Raw genomic sequence first — 24,510 nt, 5'->3', positions numbered from 1 at the left:
ATGGGTCAGTAGGACTTAATTTCTGCTGTGTATAAAGATGTAAGAGGAAAACCTGATCTGATCGTATGGGTCACGTGATCAGATTTGGAGGAAACACACACCTGAAAATTTCAGTCTCTGTCTTCTTGTCATCATCATCACCAGCGGCATCGTCCACATCATCATCGTCGTTGTTGTCTAGAAGACGTGACCAGACAGAAAAAGAAGTGACTGATAGATGTGTGTGTGTGTGTGCTGATCTTTTCAAACATCAGTCAATCCAAACAGGCAGAAGTTTGATCACACTCTGCTAGCAGTGTGCTATGTGCAGGTTTATCTCTACTACATGGCTGCATTTGAACTCTCTCTCTGTGTGTGTGTGTGTGTGTGTGTGTGTGTGTGTGTGTGTGTGTTATCTTCTCAACAGCACCTGCAGCTGAAAATAACGGTTGGGTAAAACACCAGATAATATTAATACAGCTGAAGGCTCATTAGTGTTTAGTAACTATGCTGTCAGGTTTATTTACTACATACGTCACGGTTTGATAGTGCCAGGTTGGTGTTTGATTTAATTGGTGACATTAATGACTTTTTTCGTTTTTAATGAACTTTGCTACCCAGCATTAGCGACATTTCTCGACATTTCTCCACCTCACCTCCGTAAAGCCAGTCCTCGTCATCCCCACTAGCGTAGCCTGTCGTTTTTTCCGTTTCCCCAGTTGACATTGTGAGCGACTGGCCACCTGGAAAAGCCCTGTGGCACAAACAACTTTCGATAAAACAAACTGTACGGGAGAAATGGCCGTGTTTTTTGAGGCGCAGCCACTAGCAGGTGGTAGCAGCTGTCAAAGTTGGAGCCGGTGTGTGGTTTCTAAGGACACGCGCTGCTTGGGCGCGTCACGTGACCTATAGGGTTTTTCAGGGCCGCAGGAAGTAAACGGCGTTCAAACCTCTCCTGTCAATATATACCGTTTTATCCTACTAATCACACCTCTCCTGTCAATATATACCGTTTTATCCTACTAATCACACCTCTCCTATCAATATATACCATTTTATCCTACTAATCACACCTCTCCTGTCAATATATACCATTTTATCCTACTAATCACACCTCTCCTGTCAATATATACCGTTTTATCCTACTAATCACACCTCTCCTATCAATATATACCATTTTATCCTACTAATCACACCTCTCCTGTCAATATATACCGTTTTATCCTACTAATCACACCTCTCCTGTCAATATATACCATTTTATCCTACTAATCACGCCTCTCCTGTCAATATATACCGTTTTATCCCACTAATCACGCCTCTCCTGTCATTATATACCGTTTTATCCTACTAATCACACCTACTATCAATATATACCATTTTATCCTACTAATCACGCCTCTCCTGTCAATATATACCGTTTTATCCTACTAATCACACCTCTCCTATCAATATATACCATTTTATCCTACTAATCACACCTACTATCAATATATACCATTTTATCCTACTAATCACACCTCTCCTATCAATATATACCGTTTTATCCTACTAATCACACCTACTATCAATATATACCGTTTTATCCTACTAATCACACCTCTCCTATCAATATATACCGTTTTATCCTACTAATCACACCTACTATCAATATATACCATTTTATCCTACTAATCACACCTCTCCTGTCAATATATACTGTTTTATCCCACTAATCACACCTCTCCTGTCAATATATACCTTTTGATCCTACTAATCACACCTCTCCTATCAATATATACCGTTTTATCCTACTAATCACACCTCTCCTATCAATATATACCGTTTTATCCTACTAATCACGCCTCTCCTATCAATATATACCGTTTTATCCTACTAATCACGCCTCTCCTATCAATATATACCGTTTTATCCCACTAATCACGCCTCTCCTGTCAATATATACCGTTTTATCCTACTAATCACACCTCTCCTGTCAATATATACCTTTTGATCCTACTAATCACGCCTCTCCTGTCAATATATACCGTTTTATCCTACTAATCACGCCTCTCCTGTCATTATATACCGTTTTATCCTACTAATCACACCTCTCCCATCAATATATACCATTTTATCCCACTAATCACGCCTCTCCTGTCAATATATACCGTTTTATCCCACTAATCACGCCTCTCCTGTCAATATATACCGTTTTATCCCACTAATCACGCCTCTCCTGTCAATATATACCGTTTTATCCCACTAATCACACCTCTCCTGTCAATATATACCTTTTGATCCTACTAATCACACCTCTCCTATCAATATATACCATTTTATCCTACTAATCACACCTCTCCTGTCAATATATACTGTTTTATCCCACTAATCACACCTCTCCTGTCAATATATACCTTTTGATCCTACTAATCACACCTCTCCTATCAATATATACCGTTTTATCCTACTAATCACACCTCTCCTATCAATATATACCGTTTTATCCTACTAATCACGCCTCTCCTATCAATATATACCGTTTTATCCCACTAATCACGCCTCTCCTGTCAATATATACCGTTTTATCCTACTAATCACACCTCTCCTGTCAATATATACCTTTTGATCCTACTAATCACGCCTCTCCTGTCAATATATACCGTTTTATCCTACTAATCACGCCTCTCCTGTCATTATATACCGTTTTATCCTACTAATCACACCTCTCCCATCAATATATACCATTTTATCCCACTAATCACGCCTCTCCTGTCAATATATACCGTTTTATCCCACTAATCACACCTCTCCTGTCAATATATACCGTTTTATCCCACTAATCACGCCTCTCCTGTCAATATATACCGTTTTATCCTACTAATCACACCTCTCCTGTCAATATATACAGTTTTATCCCACTAATCACGCCTCTCCTGTCAATATATACCGTTTTATCCTACTAATCACGCCTCTCCTATCAATATATACCATTTTATCCCACTAATCACGCCTCTCCTGTCAATATATACCGTTTTATCCTACTAATCACGCCTCTCCTGTCAATATATACCGTTTTATCCCACTAATCACGCCTCTCCTGTCAATATATACCGTTTTATCCTACTAATCACACCTCTCCTGTCAATATATACAGTTTTATCCCACTAATCACGCCTCTCCTGTCAATATATACCGTTTTATCCTACTAATCACGCCTCTCCTATCAATATATACCGTTTTATCCCACTAATCACGCCTCTCCTATCAATATATACCGTTTTATCCTACTAATCATGCCTCTCCTGTCAATATATACCGTTTTATCCTACTAATCACACCTCTCCTATCAATATATACCGTTTTATCCTACTAATCACGCCTCTCCTATCAATATATACTGTTTTATCCCACTAATCACGCCTCTCCTGTCAATATATACCGTTTTATCCTACTAATCACGCCTCTCCTGTCAATATATACCTTTTGATCCTACTAATTACGCCTCTCCTATCAATATATACCTTTTGATCCTACTAATCACACCTCTCCTGTCAATATATACCATTTAATCTTTACTAATCACACCTCTCCTGTCAATATATACCGTTTTATCCTACTAATCACACCTCTCCTATCAATATATACCATTTGATCCTACTAATTACGCCTCTCCTATCAATATATACATTTTGATCCTACTAATCACACCTCTCCTATCAACATATACCATTTATTCCTTACTAATCACACCTCTCCAATATATAATGTTTTATCCTACTAATCACACCTCTCCTGTCAATCCTTAATTAGCCTTACTAATCACAGCTGTCCATTTTAACATACTAATCACACCTCTCCTATCAGTATATACCGGTTTATCCTCTAATCACACCTCTCCTATCGATATATACCATTTGATCCTACTAATCACAACTCTCCTGTCAATATATACTGTTTTATCCTACTAATCTCCTGTCAATGTATACAGTTTATCCTTACTAATCACACCTCTCTTATCAATATATACCGTTTTATCCTACTAATCACACCTCTCACATCAATGCACAGTCCCATCCAAAAGTATTGGAACAACAAGGCCAATTCAGTTTTTCCTATTGTCAGCAATTGTTTAATAATGTAAATACTTTGTTAGGACAGAATTTATGCATAACATATAAATTACGCATAAAGTTTACTCAGAAAAATACTTCTTTTACTGATTAAATATTTAAAAGGTATGTCCCAAATTCATCTCAATAAAGTTTATGTAAACAATATTCACATAAGACATTAAATATTGAAGAAATATTGCTTACTGTTTTGTTCAGCAACAGGTAAAAATATTTGACCAAGAACAGTAATAGTTTCGCATACTTGAACAAGCCATTTTGCAAAAGCACTGTCAGCATCTATGTTGAAATTCCTTTGCAGGAACTAGAATACTACACACCTCTAAAACTCATAATAACGTCATTAAAGAACCATTTGAATTAAATAATTGATTTTCTACATAAATGTCATGGGTAAACAACTCTTAAAATATAAACTTATAAACTTAAGCCTATTTTAATACAATAAGTCTCTTTTGTTCCAACTGTGACAAGAAAAATGTGCTTACAAATCAAAAACCTGGAAAGAAAAATTTGCTTATGAAACAGCCTTTAAGCTTCTTTTTAAATGCTTTATTAGAGCTTTCAACTTACAATATAGTACAACAAAAGTGAAAACGTAGCAATAATTGTTAAAATTTACAGCAGTAGAATGAATAACAATAGTTTACTGGAACATTTAACAATATGAAACACCATAGCTCAAAACAGAAACAGAGAGGAATAATAGCTAAAAAAGAAAATAAACAGGAAAGTAAGAAAGAAGGAAGTAAGAGGGCATTACTGAAATTAAGAATTTGCATCCATTAGTGCTAAAGAGATTGTAGGCTGTGTAGATTGTACATGTCCTAAGTGCTTTTTTGTTCACAGAAAGTGAAATTGTAATCAAATATTGTTTTATCTCCTTTAAGAATACAAAAAAGAAAAAGGTTTACAGTTCAAAAACTTACATCTATGAATATCGAATCTACATAGGAAAAGAATTAAATTTATAATAAAGCAAGCACTTGGATGTATTTCAAAATATCCAAAAATAACACTTCTGGAATTCATTGAAAAACCTTGCAAGACAATACAAACTAACATTTTTTCAGAGCTGCAGAGCTGCAAAATAAAATGAAGAGGAGTTTCAGTGTCATTCTGACAAAAGGAGCATTTAGTGACAATATCAGATCTGATTTTTTTTTTAATTGTTTGACAGAGTAAATGTAATGAATTAATTTAAAAGATATATTTCTTTTACTTTGTTTGTGAGGATTTTTTGTTTGTTTGTTTCAATTTAGATGATTAAAAAAAGCCATTCCAGTATGAGATTGCAGGTGAGACAGCCCTTAAACCTCCCCGCTATGCAAACGAAGCCGTGTGACGTATAACTCGTGCGACAGCGCGGTGCCACGTCACCTTTACGAGACTCACATGGTTTGTTTTGGTATGAAGTCTGCGTGAAAATTTTGACAGCAAGATATACATATATATATTTTTTTTACTGTATTCTCCTCGTCAGGCCCTCTGGAACAATGCTGTCCGCAGATGTTTTCACGTCTTTCCCCGGACAGATGTGGGAGAAGGTGCTGTCAAAGGTAAACAAAGCGGTTGTTTTCATGGACGAGCCGTGTGCGGAAAGCCTGCACTGGAGCGGAGGGGCTGCTCTGCTGTTCGGCGCTGGAGCCCGCAATGTCAAGCGCTTTTCCAGCTTCGAAGCTGGCGCAGACAACGAGCCCAAAGCGGTGTTCGTGGTCAGCACGCTGCTGAAAGGAAGAACGGCGGACATTATAAAGGACATCGTTTCTCTTAGCCACTTCAGGTACTGTGTAGTGTTCACTGCTGTGCCGCACTCTCTGCACCTGCTCGCTGACGGAGTCTCCGCCGAGCCGGAGGGCAATGTGGCGTTTACACGCTTCGAAGAGAAGCTGTGCGGGTGGATGGGCAATGCTGAGTACACAGCCCAGGTCATGCATGCTCCAGTGCACTTCGCCAGGGCGTCCTCTCAGCTCCTGATCGCGCCCGGCTTTGCTGATCTGTTCCCGCTGTTAGACACTGATCTCACCTCCATCAACCACAAGCGGCCGGAGAAACGCCGCTTCGCCAGTCTCTCCGACCTGGACATGCTGGCTCTCCCTAATGAGCTGCAGATTAAGATCAGAGCTCTGGTCTCGGCTCTGAACACCCTCTTCGAGTTCACACACACGCGAGAGGAAAGCTTCACCGTGGGCCCAATGAGTCGCCTGATCGCTTCCGAGCTGGCCAATCATCCCCAAGCTAAAAACCGCAGGAAGTCCTCAGCACATAAAGCCTCTGTGCTCTTCATTGACAGAACTCTTGATCTGACAGGTCGAGTACTACACTGCACCAGCTAGCTGTCCAAAATCAAAACAAGTACTAAGCAGTCCCATCACTATATGGGCAAAAGTTGGTGAACACCTGACCACCACCATCCCATTCCATCCATTAGTCCTCCTTTGCTGTTATAATAAGCTCCACTCTTCCGCGAAGTCTTTCCACTAGATTTTGGAGCGTGGCTGTGGGGATTTGTGTTCATTCAGCTACAAGAGCGTTAGTTATGTCACTCAAGTTCTTCCACTCCAACCTTAACTACCATGTCTTCATGGAGCTCGCTTTGAGCACAGGGGTAATGTCATGCTGGAACAGTTCCAGCGAAGGGAAATTGTCATGCAGCGTCCGAAGACATCCAAAACAATTGCTTGCTTCCATGTTTGTGGCAGCAGTTTAGGGAAGAACCACGTGTGTGATGGTCAGGTGTCCACATAATTTAGACCATATAGAGTATTTTAAGATTACATACTCAAATAAGTTATCAATAAAAATCTCATCTTCCACTCTTTCATGCTCTCTTTTTCCATCTTTCCATTTATAAACCATACTTGAGCCATCTGTCAGTGATATTGATGATATGGTGCATTGTTTTCTAGCTAGTCATGCCTGAAGGTGTGATGGAGAATATTATATACATGATATACATAAAACCCCATAGTGCACTGCAAAAGTCCAAGGCATGCATCCTGTTGAATACAATACATGACCCATGACACCGAAAAGGGCGAAGTCTCATGGATAGATTAGGGTAGTGATGTGATGGTGTTTACGTGACAGTATGTTGCTCCTTCTGTTCTTTATGTTAGTGTCCAGGGCAGCATGATGGTGCAGCAGGTAGCATTGCCGCCTCACAGCTCTAAGATCCACTGTTCAATCCTAAGATTAGGTTTCTGTCTGTGTGGAGTTTTGAATATTCTCCTCGTATCTGCATAGGTGTCCCCCGGGTAATCCAGTCTCCTCCCATCTCCCTAAAACATCCCTGTAAGTGTGTTGGAGACCAGTAAGGTGTGAATGTGTGTGTTTAAGATGCCCTCCGATGGCCTTGCATCCCATCCAGGATCTATTCCCACCTTACACCTAGTGTTCCCGGGATAGGCTCAGAGTCCACCTCGACTCTGACTAGGATGAAATGATTACTGAAGATGAATGATTGTATGTGTTAAAGTGATCAGGCTCCTGTCCTGAGCACCACAGCCCTACAGAGTTTTTTTTAAAGTTAAATTAAAATCTCGTTGATAATTTGTTGATGGGTTGAGGTTTAAAGCAGGTCAGCAACTAAACTCTGCATGCTCACTGTCAGCCATTTTGAAAGTGATTCTAATGGTAACTTCTCTTCTCTCGCAGGAGCTGTGGGACATCATGGTGACAGCCTGGTGGAGAAGATACTGTCCGTTTTGCCTCCGTTGCCGGGTCACGTGACTGATGTTCAAGTAGACATGCTGGAGCTGACGCATCTTCAGCGCACACCTGAGGCACAGGGTGTCCTGGCACCCGGCTGCCTGGGACAGACTCAGTAAGGCCATTTACACTGCCTCAGAACAGTACCAATGACATAACACTGAGTACCTTTACACTGACACCAAGTCTAGAGTCGCTTTACGGTAAGAACTCTTAGCTTTCTGGGTCTCTTCACATCATCGGCCTGAGTATCTTAAAGATACACAGTTGACATTTTGTCTGTAGGGGAAGAAGTAACTTGGTTAATTCTACACCGCATATTTAGCTTCAAACCCCTTTTTTGGCTTCCATTTATATAAAAATTCAATTTTTAAGCCAAGCATCAGTCAGTTGAGAATGAATTCATACAGTGGCTGAAAAAGCATGTGACTGACTAAAACATTCCTCTGTAGTGGATGAAAGTATTGGGTATACTCTCTCTATTTTTCCTCACTTTTGCTATATTTAAGGTCAGCTTTCCAGGCATGAAAATGAACCTCAGCCTAGACCAAAATATGTTTTCTATTTTAACCTTATAATTTAGTCTCATGAAATTATTACTAAGGAGTAATTTTCCCCTTTTTAGGACAAATTATGGAGCATTAAATAAGAGTCTGTGCTATTGTACATGCCTTTCCTATCCACATGTGTGCATGTAGTAGCTTTGAACGGTTCAAATGTGAACCGAATTGTTGTTTTTAATCCAAATATCCCCCTGAAGAAAGGAAGTAATTGAGTTTGGAACATGGAGGGAGTATGGGAGTTTCCCGTGTGAGTTTTGGCAGATATGCACTGGCATGTACAGATCCACAAAACCAGCCCTGTGTTTTGCATACTGCTCCCGTATTATGCCAGTCATCATAAATTCATCTATTTGTATTAGAATAATACAAATAATGGGCGATGTTGTTTGGCCGATGTCACTTTCTGTGTGGCAGGATGTGGTAATGACTCCAGGTTTCTATTTCCTTGAGTGATTCTGCTCTTCTCAATTATATAACAAGTCTATGGATTTATTTCAGAATAACAGGTCATTGCTGTAAGTGGAAAAGTGTTTTATGTTGTTGGTTTTTTTTTTTCTTTCAATATAATGACTTCATTGCATTGCACTTGAACTCAGCCTTTCTTTGGCCACATTAACTAGTTGTGTCATTGTAAAAACACTTTTTAAGCGAGTAGAGCTATTTTTTGTTTTTATTTTGTGGTTAATCCTTAAAGTCTTTTGACAGGGCAGTAAAAAACAGGCTAGAGATCAGACACTTTACACTCAGTGTTTGAACCTTCTCCCAGATAAACTTTAGTATCATGTTTTAGTTATTTGTGCATTATAAGGGCTGACTTAATGGACGATGCCATGGCTTTTAAGTTTAGCCTAAAGTTAAAAGCATCACTGAGGAAAGCAGTTTACATTCTATTGGATCTGCTGTCAGACTGAGGATTGGACAGGTGGTTAATATATTCAAACTCAGTTAGTCCTCAGATCTAAGGCTCAGGATCTGACAGATAAGGTTAGTGGCATTAAAACGTTTAATCTCGGATTAATCTCTTGTCCTGCTGAGACACACATTTAATACAGCGTTCAATTTGACTCCAGTCGCAATGCGAAATTTCTAGGGGTATAATGATACACATATTTTGACTCCTTTTTTTATTTCTGAATATTGTTTATTTCATAAACAATGCAAACCCATGGGCATTTTTTTGTCTGTATAAATTCAAGTTTGTCTGTATAAATTCAAACTAAATAAATTAAAGATTGCTATGAACAGAGGTTTAATATTGTAAACAAAATGTAATACAGGTTCACCATATGTTAAAAATAAATGTATAAATTCTCCCAAAAATTGGATTTAATAAACAAAGTCCCTGACCCAGGGGAAAATGACCGATTGAAACTCTGTAGCGGCACCAGAAGCGTAATTTTTTTTACCAGAAATAGAGTTCCAAAGTCGGCTAAAATGCCCTAGTTCCGCAACCTCTTTTTCGAGCACTGTAGATTGCAGCAATACGTGGCTGGTGTTGTTTGAAAACTACTAAAGAGCTCTTTTTAACTGTTATAATGTGGTCGTGTAAGGTATAACGAGTGTCAGTCTTTGTGATCTGGAGCAGCTGGGACCAGCACGTGCTCAGTATATTTTAACTCTACGGGTTGCGTGGATTGGTACCTCTGGTGTTCAAACAATGCAATTGCATTAGATTCATAATTAATGCTGATTCCCTCTATGTGAATCACACGTTCCCATGATGCACATTGTGAAATTCATTGTGTAATGATGCATCATTAAACCCCTAGAAATTACATGATTGCAAAGTGGGGAAAAACATGGATGCCGTCATGTTCATCTTCTGTTACCAGCAATCTAGCCAGCTAACATTAGCCATATGATAGATTTATCTCCCCAAAACAGTGAATTGTATACTCAGTGTTATGTGTGTTGATTGAAATACTATTCTATACAATATAGCTCTATTAAAAGTAAAGATGTCTTACTTTGTTTACTGTTGATGATCTGAGCAACCATGTTGATATGATGTAATGTGCTGAACTCGGAGCTGAGGAGACACATCTGACTTTTTGAGCAGGAATTCTGAGTTGGGGGTCGTTTTTTTTTTCCTTTTTTTTTTTCTTTTTTCCTAGTCGGAGGTCAGAAGGTATGAGCTTTAGTCAATTGCAGCATTACTCATGGAGAATGCTGGTTTACAGGAATGATAACCCTGATTGAATCTCCCACTGAGACTTTTGGGTCATGACATCATAAGTGGAATTATTAGCAGTCATCAAAATTTAAACAGTGCACACACACACACACACACACACCCATGGAGACAAAACCCCACATGTTGTATACCAGCACCACATCCCCGCTAATGATCACAGTCATTACTGTATTGCAGTAGCACCACAGCATTAAGCAAAACCACACTGCCAGAGTTCGATGGCAGTAAACAGGAGCTGACTGTGGCCCAGATGGCATAGAGCTGGTGATGCAGGAGGACCAGCAACAGCATCAGAGTCTCTCTCTCTCTCTCTCTCTGTCTGATTCTGTAGACAAAATGAGTTAAGATGGATGTACTAGAGAATTAAATGTGAGATGAAGCTGCAGTGTCTTGATACAGCAAAAATAAGCATTGCCTGAAAATGTGCCTCAGGTTTCCATTTTCAATTTATTAAACACATCCAACATTATAAAAGAAGAATAAATGAAACTAACAAGCAACACAGTGTTTGTGTGATGCATTCAGACTCTTAGCAACATGTAACTGTCAGGTTTTGAATCGGAGATGGATGCAAGTGCAGAATAACATTTTAATAGGTGAAACGCATAGAAAGTCTAGAATATGAACAATACATTGGTAAACATGGAAGGTGACAAAATCTAGATCATGAGTGCCAGCAAAGACAGAACTTAAATACAAGTGCTCATTAGATTGTTATGTGACTCAAGTACTTGATTAACGTGAAGTGCCAGGGCTGATGGGAAATGTAGTTCTGCGCCACATTCAGTGCTGACCTGATAGTAACAAAATAAAAGCTGTGCATTTGAATGTTACACGTTACTAATTTAACATTAGGTGCTCTGGTGTGCAGGGTTGCCAGGTCTCAGCAAAATTACACAAAAGACCTGAAACTATTGAAAAAACTGGTCATTGGTTAAAGGAGTCACATTTTTCTTCTCTTTCTCAGTCTTTGTGTTGGAAGCAAGTTCACTGTAGTGCAAATATAGTTCTGATTTGTTGTTTAAAAACTACCACTATTTGGCAATCCTGGCAGCCATACTGGGGGGTGTGTCTGAAGCATGGGGTGCTTGTTTCCCATTCTGTTGTTTGCTAGCTGTGCTGGGAAAGTTACGCAACTCTCTGTAGCGCATACATGTTTTTGAATCCTACGTTCTCTGCGTTCCAAACGTGACCTTCCCAATCGCTGTGGTGATGTCTTTAACCCTGATTTAATCAGCTGGGAAATGCAGAGAATGTGTGTGTAGGTGTGTGTGTGTTAGCGCCAGCTAATATGCCAGCATTTTGGCTCATGAAAAGCAACATGTTTTTTTTATTTAAAAGCCTTGTAGCCTATTCTGATTCAAGATGAAAAGGAAGTTACTTTTTCAGAGGCAGGAGTGTGGGTTTGATTAGGTTTAAGAGTTTATTACACCTTGCACAACATATGTGGTATTTTATGACGAATAGCCTACTTTATTGTGCAGCCCGTTGAATGTAGTGTACAATACGCAGATGTATCTCAGCCTTGTAACGAACAATCTGATACTGTACACTGTATTAAAGGAAGCCCGGGTGATGATGAGTGTATCATGGGCTGATATGCATGTCTGAGTCTCGGCGCATCCACATAGTGCATTTGCGGTCTCATTTACACGTGCTGGTGATGTCAGCAAGGCTGTAGGTTGTCCTGATTCTTATTTAGGGGTTACTACATATTACTACAAACTTTGAGGTTACTACAAATCCTCAAATTTATCACAAATTTATCGCTTTTTTTTTTTTTTTTTTTTTTTCCTTGTTGGTTTCTTGGTTTGGATTAGTTTGCAAGTTAGTGAACAAACAACCAAACATGGTGTTTAAACGAATTTGTGTTATGTTTCCTCGGTCTACCAGTCTTGCCTTTGCATATTTTGCAAACAACCATTGTTTCCACCGTTTCTGTCATGTAAATTCCAGCAGTTCCATATAACCAATGCTGAATTTTTTAGGCTAAACAATCCGAGTAGGAAGGCTAAGCTAAGGAACTGCCTACTCTTGGCTACTATTGGTTTGTTCGTGTGTCTGTCAGGGAGACGTGAGCTGGACTAGCAAATAGAGTGAAGTCTGGTCAGATAAACAACTTGCTATGGTATGTCAGAGCACAACTGAAAACAAGTGTTTAGTATCACAGTATATGCAGTCTCTCTGTAAAAACAGATCGTGGAGGCATTTTAATCATTCACGGTCTAAGATCATCATCTCGCCCACTCCTATCTCTGACATAAAAACCCATTGTGATCGCTACTGGAGCTATAAGCACTCACAGCAGATAGTTGTGTTTATAGCAGTGTGTGACATGTGTTAGCTGTAAAGTCAATGAATAAGAAAATGATGAAAAAAAGTCAAAACAAAATGACTTCATATGATGAAAAAGTGACAAAAGTTTATTGAAGCATTGCCATGCAACTGTAGAATCAGTACAGTAAAAGGCAACATCCTGAAATGTAGTAAATTACTGTCTTATTTGCTTGCGATTGCTGTACTGTAGGTCCGCACAGACTTGAAGGACGACCTCTGGACTTAATCCATTTGAGACAAGGTCTTAGAGCGCACATGCATGCCTCGTGAGTCTACGTGTGTATGTCTAGCTCCAGTACCCGTCGTGTTCTCTACAATCAGGCGGGTCTTGTCATCTGTTCCTCTCCTCCTCCTGGTGCCTCTCATGTGGTTTGGGTGGGAAAAATCTCTCTGGGTGGCTCGGCTTTTCTCCTTCTCCTCTTTAAGCTCAGTGGGAGGTGGAGCTCTTTAAGCTTACTAGAGGAGAACCAGGCCACTTCCAGTGCACCAAATGTACCTTATGATTCTTTTGGTTTCTTCTCAGTACTCTAATTGGCACCTTCTTGACACCTTGACACCTTGACACCATCTGTCCTTCAGCCTAGGATCCTGACATCAATCAGTGTTTACTGTCGTTAATGATGTATCAGGGTTTTTTTTTTTTTTAAATACACTCGAAGAAATCACGGAGAGAGAAGGCATCCAGAGCACACAGCTGCTTCATGTGATGCGAGCCTATGTTTTAAATTTCCACCTCCTAAGCTACTTAGAGCAAAGTCAATTACATTGTGTTTAAATTTCCATTTCAGAATGCACATATGAGAAACCAGGAGATGAATAGTCTTCTATACAATCTTGTCTAGGCTTTATACAGTATACATCAACATTTAAGCATCAATTACACATGCAGTAGTGTTTCAATTGATATGTCACTTTTGATGTTACTTCAGTTTGTAATCACACGATTACATGTCTTGTCCTTAGAGGGTAAAGCGAAGACTTAAGGAAGGGACATGAGGAAGAGTAATTAAAAAAAATTAACCTGCTTTCTTGTTATTAAACATTGTTTTTTTTTTTTTTTAACTTCCAAATGTTTCCATTGATCCAAATGCATTAATTCCAACAATTATTTTGATTAAATAAAAAATTTGACATCATTCATTCATTCATCTTCATCTTTATCCTGGTCAGGGTCGTGAAAAATCCAGAGGTCATCATTGTCCTTCAAGATGTCAATCGGAAACTTTTTCAAACTTTTAACATGATCTTTATATCTTTATATCCACAAATATATTTTGTCCGTGCCATGCATCATCACACGAGCATATATGTGCAGAATATATATGTGCAAAATGTATGCAAAGATCCCAATTATGAATGTGAATTTATTTTTAATTTATTGGATTTATATTTATATCCGTTTATATTACAGTTTACAGTATTCTAATTGATGTATATACAATAATTATTATTTTTTTTATTTCAGTCGAGCCATTAATAGCATAATGATCAGGTTTTTAGTTAACTACTGCTGTACATAATAAACTGTTGTCTATGATGAAATGTCCAGAGGTCTCGTTAATCAAAGCGTTTAGAAAAAAAGGTCTAAATTTGTGCGTCTTCTAAAAAGAGCTGCTAGTACACACGAGAAAACTGGTATTTATCTGACACACAGCTGTACGCAATGGCCATTGATGAATCCCACATATTCTAAATTAACATGCTTGCTCACACGATCACTGATTTGCATAAAGAAACGCCCCCAAATCGCCTTATATGGTAAACAACTTCGCTTTAAAAGTCAAGCGGTCGACCCGTGGCACTGATTGTTACAGATGACATGGAGCATGCCAAAAGATCTGCGCAGATGAGCTTCAGCAGCAATGAAGTAGAGCTACTGTTGCACGAAGCAGAGCAAAACAAAAATGGTTTATTTGGCACTTTTGTCTGATAAATAGATTTTTAGAAGTATTTGTGAGCATGTGTGTATTCTGTTGTCCTATTTACAATGATGTGAAAATTAGTAATTTTTGCTTTCGCTGTCTAGTTTGGAAATGTAACGTATTGGAAATGTATCATATCGTTAACGATATGAATGAAAGTAAGATGCGTCGTGATTTGACTTGCAGTTGGTTGAGAAATCCCAGACCTATCTCCAATTTCTTTTTGAAATGTGCCCATGGCTAAAATGTTTAGAATAGAAATCAACTAAAACTGCACTGGACAAATGAAATCGACTGCTGATCCACTCCTCAGGTTCCTCGCTCCTCAAAGCTGCATGAGCCAGATCTTCAAACAAGGCATCAGCCCAATCAATCTTTAGACGTTCCTTTTTTTATATGATTTTAATTTACATTCCATCTGATATGACTGACAGTAAGTAGGATGGAAGCTCCTCATAATCAGTTTACCCACTATGGTCAGAAGCATGTGGAAATATAAGCACATCCTCATGTGCAAGCAAAACTCGATAAATCACACTATGCATAGAAACATGCATGTGCACGGTTTATGCACAAAACTATACGTACGCTCAGTTGATAAATGATTGTACTGGCTTAGGTTTTCCTTCCTTTGCTCTTATTGTTGTTGCAGGTGGGCCTCACCCATATACTGTTCTGCTGTGACATACATTTAATTACTCCTTTTGTGTTATTCTAGGCGAAAAAGTGTATAGAATATTTATAACAAGATTTTATTTTTGGCTTCTAATAGCAGGTCTGGTTAATTCAGCTCTCCTGATTGTAGGCTATTTCCTGTTGTAATACAGGAGTGATTTACAGTAGCTGTATGTTTAAGGCGCTCGGCTGGCACTGTGTGTGTGTGTGTGTGTTTGGGGTGGTATGGGTGGTCACTGGGTTTGACTTGCACTGGGAGACCTCACACACTTCAGACTGCTGAATGGAGAATTGTTCTTCCTGACCTGGTAGTGCTCTGGCATTTTTACTACCAGTGTGAGGGCAGGACAACTTATTTATTTTGTACAGTAGAGGTTCTCTTTGTATTTTCATATGTGGTTGTGTGAGACATGCCTGTGTGTGTGTGTGCGCGCATATGTGTGTGTCTTTGTAATAGTAGCTGCTGTGGGTTGGTGTTTTAGTTGGTTTGTTTTGAAGTGATCCTTTCTCATGAGTTTTCATAAGGTTGTGGAGAGTCTGATAAATAAAGACAGATGTGTGTAAATGAGTTTGGTGTGACATGTAGACTGTGTGTGTGTGTGTGTATATGTGTGTGTGTGATTGTGCCACATTTAGCAGCAACCAAACACTTCTGATAACGGGAGATCAGTCTTTCACATCGCTGTGGAGGAATTTTGGCCCGCTCTTCTTTACAGAATTGCTTTAATTCAGCTACATTGGAGGGCTTTCGAGCATGAACTGCCTGTTTAAGTTCCTGCCACAGCATCTCAGTGGGGTTCAAGTCAGGACTTGGATGCTCCAAAACCTTAATTTTGTTTCTTTTGAACCATTCAGAGGTGAACTTGCTCTCAATGTCTTGCTGCACATCCCAATTGCGCCTGAGGTTCAGATCACAGACTGATGACTGGGCATTCTCCTTCAGGATTTTCTGATAGAGAGCACAGTTCATGGTTCAATTATGGCAAGTCGCTCAGGCCCCGAAGCAGCAAAGCATCCCCACACCATCACACTACCACCACCATGTTTGACTGTTGGTGTGATGTTCTTATTGTGGAATGCTGTGTTAACTTTACGCCAGATGTAAAGGAACACGTCTTCGAAAAAGTTTCCACTTTCAACCCAGTCCAGAGAATATTATCCTGGAAGGCTTGGGGGTCCCTAAGGTATTTTTTGGTGATTGTGCGACCAGCCTTTATGTTCCTTTTAATTCGCAATAGTTTTCACATTGCATTTTTGCCAAGTCTTTTTCTATTGGTGGAATCATGAAGTCTGACCTTATCTGAGGTGATTGAGGCCTGCAGTTCCTTAGATGTTCATCTGGGGTCTTTTGTAAACTTCTTGGATGAGTTGTCACTGTGTTTATGGAAGAATTTTGGTAGGCTGGTCACTTCTGGAAAATTTCACTACTGTTCTTTTTTTTTTTTTTTCTTTTCTTTTTCTTCTCTCTCATAAAGCTTTTTCCATTTGGAGATAATGGCTTTTACTGTGGTTCACTGCAATCCCAGATCCTTAGAAACTTCCAAATTGATGTATTTCAATATCTTTCTTTCTCATGTCTTCTGGAATTTCTTTTGATTGCAGCATGAGTGTATTTCTTCTTGAGACATTTTAGCCTACTTTACATTGCTGGAAAGGTTCAATTTAAGTGTTGTTTAGATTTAACAAGGCTGGCAGTAAACAAACCTGGGTGTGTGTAGTCTAACTGAATTAAATCAATTAAATTTGGTTAATTGGGTAATTGAGTAACTAAGAGGGAAATTACTTTTTTTCACACAGAGCCAGTTGGTTAAACCTTTTTTCCCTTCAATAAATGAAATGATCATTTAAAAAACTTTTAAAAAGGGTTGCAGCGGTATACCGGTTTCATGGCCTGTCAGACTCGTCAACTTGCTCCTCACACACACGTACAACGGAGAAAATGTCAGAGTGAAGCGAGGCTGATATCACCAATCCCCATCGAGTGCCGAAAAAGTAGTTAAAATCAGCAGCTTTGGATATCCCGGAAATAAAACGGGGGTTGTCCTCAAGGACGGATATCCAGTTTGCAAAAAATGTGGACGCAAGATGGCTGCCAAAGGAGGAAACACATCAAACATGTTCGCCCATATTCAAGAACACCATCCCTCCATGCAGATCAAGGTATATGTTCATTTTATCCCTAAGGAAAAAACATGCGAACGTTTAAACTTCAATCATAAAATACGCCATCGAAATCATTTTTCACATCCCGGCTCACAGCTACATCTGCGTTGTCTGTCTGTTTGGTAACCTCTGACTGGCAAACACACACACTGACCCCGATCTGAGTGTGTGTGAGAGAGAGAGAGAGAGTTAAAGGTACGGACAGGAGCAGTCTGGCTGCGATGTTGCTCACCTATAGTATATGTTAATAATCATAGGAGTAATGTGGCCAGAAAGTATCTCTGTATCCCTACCACAAGCGTGCCTTCAGAGAGGATGTTCAGTACAAGCAGACACATTCTGTCACCTCAGCAGCCAAGACTGAGCCCTGAAAATCTCAACATGCTTACATTTCTTCATCATAACCTGGCCTGAATGAAATCAAGAAATACATGCTGCTATGATAATCTGGTCTCAAGAAAATAATAACAAAAAGGTTCTGTACTTTCTCTCCCATTTATGTTGTTCAGAAGGAAGTACAGTTTGATTTATTTTTTGTCAAAGGGCGATATACACTATATTACCAAAAGTATTCGGTCACCTGCCTTGACTCACATATGAACTTAAGTGCCATCCCATTCCTAACCCATAGGGTTCAATATGACATCGGTCCACCTTTTGCAGCTATTACAGCTTCAACTCTTCTGGGAAGGCCTTCCACAAGGTTGTGTTTATAGGAATTTTTGACCATTCTTCCAAAAGCGCATTGGTGAGGTCACACACTGATGTTGGTCGAGAAGGCCTGGCTCTCAGTCTCCGCTCTAATTCATCCCAAAGGTGTTCTATCAGGTTCAGGTCAGGACTCTGTGCAGGCCAGTCAAGTTCATCCACACCAGACTCTGTCATCCATGTCTTTATGGACCTTGCTTTGTGCACTGGTGCACAGTCATGTTGGAAGAGGAAGGGGCCCGCTCCAAACTGTTCCCACAAGGTTGGGAGCATGGAATTGTCCAAAATGTTTTGGTATCCTGAAGCATTCAAAGTTTCTTTCACTGGAACTAAGGGGCCAAGCCCAACTCCTGAAAAACAACCCCACACCATAATTCCTCCTCCACCAAATTTCACACTCCGCACAATGCAGTCCGAAATGTACCGCTCTCCTGGCAACCTCCAAACCCAGACTCGTCCATCAGATTGCCAGATGGAAAAGCGTGATTCATCACTCCAGAGAACGCGTCTCCACTGCTCTAGAGTCCAGTGGCGGCGTGCTTTACACCACTGCATCCGACGCTTTGCATTGCACTTGGTGATGTGTGGCTTGGATGCAGCTGCTCGGCCATGGAAACCCATTCCATGAAGCTCTCTGTGTACTGTACTTGGGCTAATCTGAAGGTCACATGAAGTTTGGAGCTCTGTAGCAATTGACTGTGAAGAAAGTCGACGACCTCTTTGCACCATGCGCTTCAGCATCCGCTGACCCCTCTCCGTCAGTTTACGTGGCCTACCACTTCGTGGCTGAGTTGCTGTTGTTCCCAAACTCTTCCATTTTGTTATGATAAAGCTGACAGTTGACTGTGGAATATTTAGGAGCGAGGAAATTTCACGACTGGATTTGTTGCACAGGTGGCATCCTATGACAGTTCCACACTGGAATTCACTGAGCTCCTGAGAGCGGCCCATTCTTTCACAAATGTTTGTAAAAACAGTCTGCATGCCTAAGTGCATGATTTTATACACCTGTGGCCAGGCCAAGTGATTAGGACACCTGATTCTGATCATTTGGATGGGTGACCGAATACTTTTGGTAATATAGTGTATATATATTTTTTTAAAGGTCCTGCTCCTTTTTTTCTTCCCAATTTCTTTTGTTCAAACAGGAGATTTCTTATTTATTTTATTTATTTTCAAAAGGGAGACTTTTTTTTTACACATACTTCAATTTTTAAATAATTGGTTTCAAGTTTCAATTATAATAAAGTGTATGTTCAACCAAAAAACCCTCTGTTTTAATTCCTTTAAGGGTCACTGTAACTGATGATAATAATAATAATAATAATAATAATAATAATAGTTGTGTATAATAGTCGTGATATTTTCAGATACGGTTATTGTATCATGAAACTCATACAGTTGCAACCCTGTTTACTCAGGTTGTCTTTGTCTTGTATTAAATTTAGGTTCAAGAGCTGAAACAAGTAGGTATGACAAATATGCAAGTATTTAATAAATCAGGAAGGGGGCAAATACTTTTTCTTGGCATTGTAGTAGCTGTTTACTTCTGAACCTGCTACAGTAGCTGGACTGCAACATGCAGTTGTTTTCCCTCCATTTCACCCCTCATTCTCTCCGGTTTCATCTTCTGGGTTTTTTTTTCCAAGTTTTCCACATCCCTCTGGTAGTCTGGTAGATCTGTAGCTACACACTGCTAGTATGTTTAAGTGGCTTTTCCACTAATCATAACACTCTTTATGGTTATTAAATGAGTCATACTCCAAGACTCACCCTCATACAGCCTATGGTTAAGTGCTCTGGAAGGCGGAGATGAGCACCAGCCAGTGTGCTCATTGCCTTGGCACTGACCAGCTTAAAGAGGAAGTGTTCATTTTAGACGTCCCTTACACAGACTTTGCAGCAATCCTCCCATGGTGTGCCTGACTGATGGATTTAGATGCTGATTCAAAGTTGAATCTTACCCAAGTGTCACAGACTAAACAACTTGCCAGGTGTAAATGCCCATGACAACAGTTGATTAGCACAGTAATAAGCTGATCTGGCTGATCTGATCTGGCTCTAGAACTGAGACCATGCACAAACTTTTGTTCGTCAACAGAGCTCTCTTTACAAAGACTGGCCTTCTTTCCCATTCCTTGTCCGAAGAGTGTGAGGATGCTATGTCTACAGCAGCGTCTGGGAGGTTTTACCAGGCTGATTTGACCAGGGAGTTGCACTATCATGAATTCAAGCATTAGTAGTGCCTTCTTTTTTCACTTTTTTCTCACAGAATTCCCTATGCCACAGTGCAAGGATTTTATCAAGAGCTTTAAATGAAGTTGACATCTTTTGTTCTACTGCTGGCATTGGAACCCCTCAATTTACTAGCACATGCCAAGTCTGGTTAGGACAGCTTGCCTTGCTGGACATGTGTAATTCAACCCTGCAGAACATGTTCTGTGTGCCAGGGATGCTCCTTGGGCCTGCTGCTAAAGAGGCCCTAGAAAGAAGAGTGCAGATTGTTTCAGGATCATGAAACAAGCATGGCCAAACAGACTGGCCATAAAGCACCTTTTCAAACTTTATATGGGAATTCAGAGGCCCAGAAACACTTTAGGAAATAAAGGTGTGTGTGATGGCAAGAGTGTAGTCTCTACTACTTTGAAGGGGGGAAAAAAAACCCACCATGAGGGAACTCATTCACTGTCCTATTGCCTATAAAGCTGCTGTCAGAACATTTTAAGAACAGATGACGTTTTCAGTTGCGGGAACAGTGATATTTGGTACAATTGGATCATAGGATTGCCATTATTCGTTTATGAATCAATTCTCCGCTCCACTTTTTGCACACTCAACCTATTTTCAAATGCACCAAAGCTTGCATGTTTTCATTCTCAAGGGATTAAGACTGAAGGATGCAGTAAAAGAGACAGACATATATATTCCTGCCTTGGGCCAGTGTTCCTGGTATAAGCTCCCACTGGTAGACTGACCAAGATAAAGTGGTTACTGAAGATGGAGAGGCTCGTTCGATCCTGAGCTTGAGTTACTGTCTGTGTTCTCCCAGAGTCCATGTAGGTTTTCTCTTGGTACACCTGTTTCCTTACATTTCTCAAAAAGCATTCCAGTATTTTCTATATTGCCCCTGTGTGTGAATGAGTGTGCGAAAATGTGTGTGCATGGTGCCTTTTGATGGACTGGCACCATGTCCCAACCTCATGTTATGGCTAGTGTTCCCTGGATTGGCTTTAGATCCACCACCAACCTGTTTCACTCAGAAATATTTTATTAAACAGAACAAAAATGTGGATTTTTTGTTTGTTTGCTTGTTTCAAAGAGTATATATGGTCATAGGAAGCTTCTTTTCTCTCCTCGAGTTTGATCTTTTTTGATTGGTATTAATGTGACATTTGGAGCACATTTATATTACAAATGCATTATAAATATATATTATATTTTGTAAGCCTTTCTGTTTTGTACACACACACACACACACACACACACACACCCTGAGGAACATGTAATGAACAGCACAGCACTGATTAGTAGTGAATAACATGTTTGAGAAATCTAATATTTTCAGACATGAAATACTAAAACCCCTCCAGGCAGTGTAATTTGCTCGTGTTTAAATGCTATATTCAGGGGCGTGTGTGTGTGTGTGTGTGTGGTCTGCTCAATAAGAATGATTTTGCTGTTCAGGGAGTCACGGATGATGCAAACTGAGTAGCAGATGAGAGAATTTGGAATATGTAAATACGTAAAATAAGTATGTGCTTCTTTTGTGTCTGGACATAGTTTGTATTGATACAATTGGTATCTGTGCACAAAGACTGAAAATGCAAACTTCAAAATTGAGCATAGTAAAGAAAAGTTTAACCTGGCATCACGTGTGGACAGAGAGAACAGAGTACACTTTGAAGAGAATAAGAACTGCAATAGAAAACAAAAAATGTATACTGATATTTCTGTATATAGCACACATGCAGTATTATGCACTGCCTCTGTAATATCTATGGAAAAAGATGATTGACTGCTTGAGGCCTCTTGACTTATCTTGGAATTAGAATGTTGTCATCTAAAAGCTCCCTTCCCTTCTCTTGCCTTAAACTCCCTTCCCTTCCATTTTCTTGCCTTGCCTTCCCTTGCCTTGCCTTGCCTTCCCTATTCTTCCCTTGCCTTCTTTTCCTTTCCTTTGTCTTCCTTTGTCTTCCCTTGCCTTACACTCCCTTTCCTTTCCTTTCCTTTCCTTTCCTTCACTTCCCTTCCCTTCCCTTCCCTTCCCTTCCCTTGCCTTGCCTTGCCTTGCCTTGCCTTCTTTTCCTTTCCCTTGTCTTCCCTTACCTTACACTCCCTTTCCTTTCCTTGCCTTGCCTTGCCTTCTTTTCCTTTCCCTTGTCTTCCCTTGCCTTACACTCCCTTCCCTTCCCTTCCCTTCCCTTGCCTCGCCTTGCCTCCCCTTTCCTTGGCTTTCCTTTCTTTGCCTCGCCTTTTCTTGCCTTGCCTTGCCTTCCGTTGCCTTCCTTTCTCTTTCCTTCCCACTTCACAAAGTCTGCAACACACAGTGTAATGTTATCACACAGTAGTGGTCAGGTGTCTTGGCTTGCTCCAAATGAGTGAATGAGCGGGTGATTAGCTTAAATTAGCAAATGGCTATAATTACAGTGTAACTGCTCAGGGTTGAATGTAGCTAATTGCTGAGTATTTATGCAATATGAGCGAGACACACTAAGTGGTAAACAAAGCCATAATGAGCAGACATGTTTATTAGTTTATAATATTGCTAGATTACTCAGTTTAACACTTTCCAGGGCTTAGAAGTCTGTTATTGCTTGCTCATAACTGTGCAGTGATGTTTAGTGCACACACAACTTTATTAAGTTTTATTATTTACACTTATCATTTGGAAGAGAGTTTTCTCTTAAATATGTGGTGGTTCACACTGTTCAAGCATATACCCCTTGAAGGGGGCAATAGTGATATAAGTGCTGTGGAGCTTGTTTTTACCATTTGATCAAAAACAAGTGTAGGATAGTTTTAGGAAGAAGTCAATCACAAGGGCCGGTGTAAGTGCTAGTATTCAGAAGTACCATGAATGGTACAGTCTTGAAGTTGAAATATACTAACTGACAGTGTGCATGCATTACCTTCGTATTCAACCCAATGCCAATCCACCGCGACTCCCTTCACCCCCTTGAACTTTTCCACACCTGGAATTGAAGCAGACTTAATCAGCATCTTTTCCATTTGGTTTAGATAATATGTCTAACATTTGGCGGTGCAAAACATTTTTATTGTGACACACAGATAATTAAGCAAAGAAGCAGACATCTGTTGCTTGCATAAGTACTCACCCCCCTGATTCAATATTCCGTAGAGCCACCTTTGGCTGCTGTTATATCTGCAAGTCTTCGGGGAAATGACTCTATCAGATTTGTACATCTGGATCCTGATATTTTTCCCATTCTTCCTGGCAAAATTGCTCAAACTCTGTCAGATAAATTGGCCTTTACCTGATCACTGCCTGTTGTTGGACAGCCTACTCTCCGTTGGTTCTGCTCTGCGGTTGTGCTCTGCAGGATGTTTGAGATATTTTTTAATAACACTGATAACGTAAGTGCATCCTGGACTTGTTTTGATAGATCCTTGGTCTTCATGATGCTGTTTGTTTAGATATGTTCTCTAACAAACTCTGGGGTCTTCCAGGTACAGGCATATTTATATTGAGTTTATGAGACACTTTATCATTGAAACATTTTGCAACCATGTAGATACCATTCAGCTAATTATATCACTTCTGATGGGACCTGGTTGCACCAGAACTAAATTAAGGGTCTCACAGCAATCGTCTAAATACTTATACAATCAGAAATTTTTACATTTTTTATTTGTAAATAATTTTATAAACTGTAGTTTCAATATGAATAACACTTCAGAATAAGCCTCAGATTTCCCTTCCTGGCTGACAGGAGTGGAACACTAACAATTGGTCATTTGAGTTACGTCTGGCCATTCTTTTTCTCATCAATGTGGCTTTTCCACCTGCAGAACTGATGCTCAGTGGATGTTTTTTTGGATTTTGCACCATTCTGTGTGAACTCTAGAGACTGTCTTGCATGAAAAATCCCCAAAGCAGATTCTAAAATACTCAGCAGCCCCTCTGT

General features: G+C 39.8%; 2 protein-coding genes across 4 annotated transcripts in view; one reads left to right on the top strand and one right to left on the bottom strand.

Moving 5' to 3' along the window:
* The window catches only part of fip1l1a (FIP1 like 1a (S. cerevisiae)), a 30,142-nt gene extending 29,246 nt beyond the window's left edge, over positions 1-896 (bottom strand). For all 3 annotated transcript variants that reach the window (XM_026946856.3, XM_053242190.1, XM_053242191.1), the window contains exons 1-2: positions 636-896; positions 102-177 (exon numbers count right to left, since the gene is read on the bottom strand). In XM_026946856.3, coding sequence (XP_026802657.3) covers positions 102-177; positions 636-705 — 146 coding nt within the window. In that variant the 5' untranslated portion in view covers positions 706-896. The remainder of the gene's footprint in view (positions 1-101; positions 178-635) is intronic.
* A 4,551-nt stretch (positions 897-5,447) lies between these two features.
* Positions 5,448-24,510, top strand: part of scfd2 (sec1 family domain containing 2) — a 147,760-nt gene continuing 128,697 nt past the window's right edge. The window contains exons 1-3 of the mRNA XM_026946930.3: positions 5,448-5,499; positions 5,575-6,401; positions 7,749-7,917. Coding sequence (XP_026802731.3) covers positions 5,588-6,401; positions 7,749-7,917 — 983 coding nt within the window. The 5' untranslated portion in view covers positions 5,448-5,499; positions 5,575-5,587. The remainder of the gene's footprint in view (positions 5,500-5,574; positions 6,402-7,748; positions 7,918-24,510) is intronic.

Source organism: Pangasianodon hypophthalmus, chromosome 19 (genome assembly GCF_027358585.1).
Source record: "Pangasianodon hypophthalmus isolate fPanHyp1 chromosome 19, fPanHyp1.pri, whole genome shotgun sequence".
Classification (NCBI taxonomy): Eukaryota; Metazoa; Chordata; class Actinopteri; order Siluriformes; family Pangasiidae; genus Pangasianodon; species Pangasianodon hypophthalmus.
Note: the sequence above shows the minus strand (reverse complement) of the source record. Positions and strands in the feature narration are given on the sequence as shown.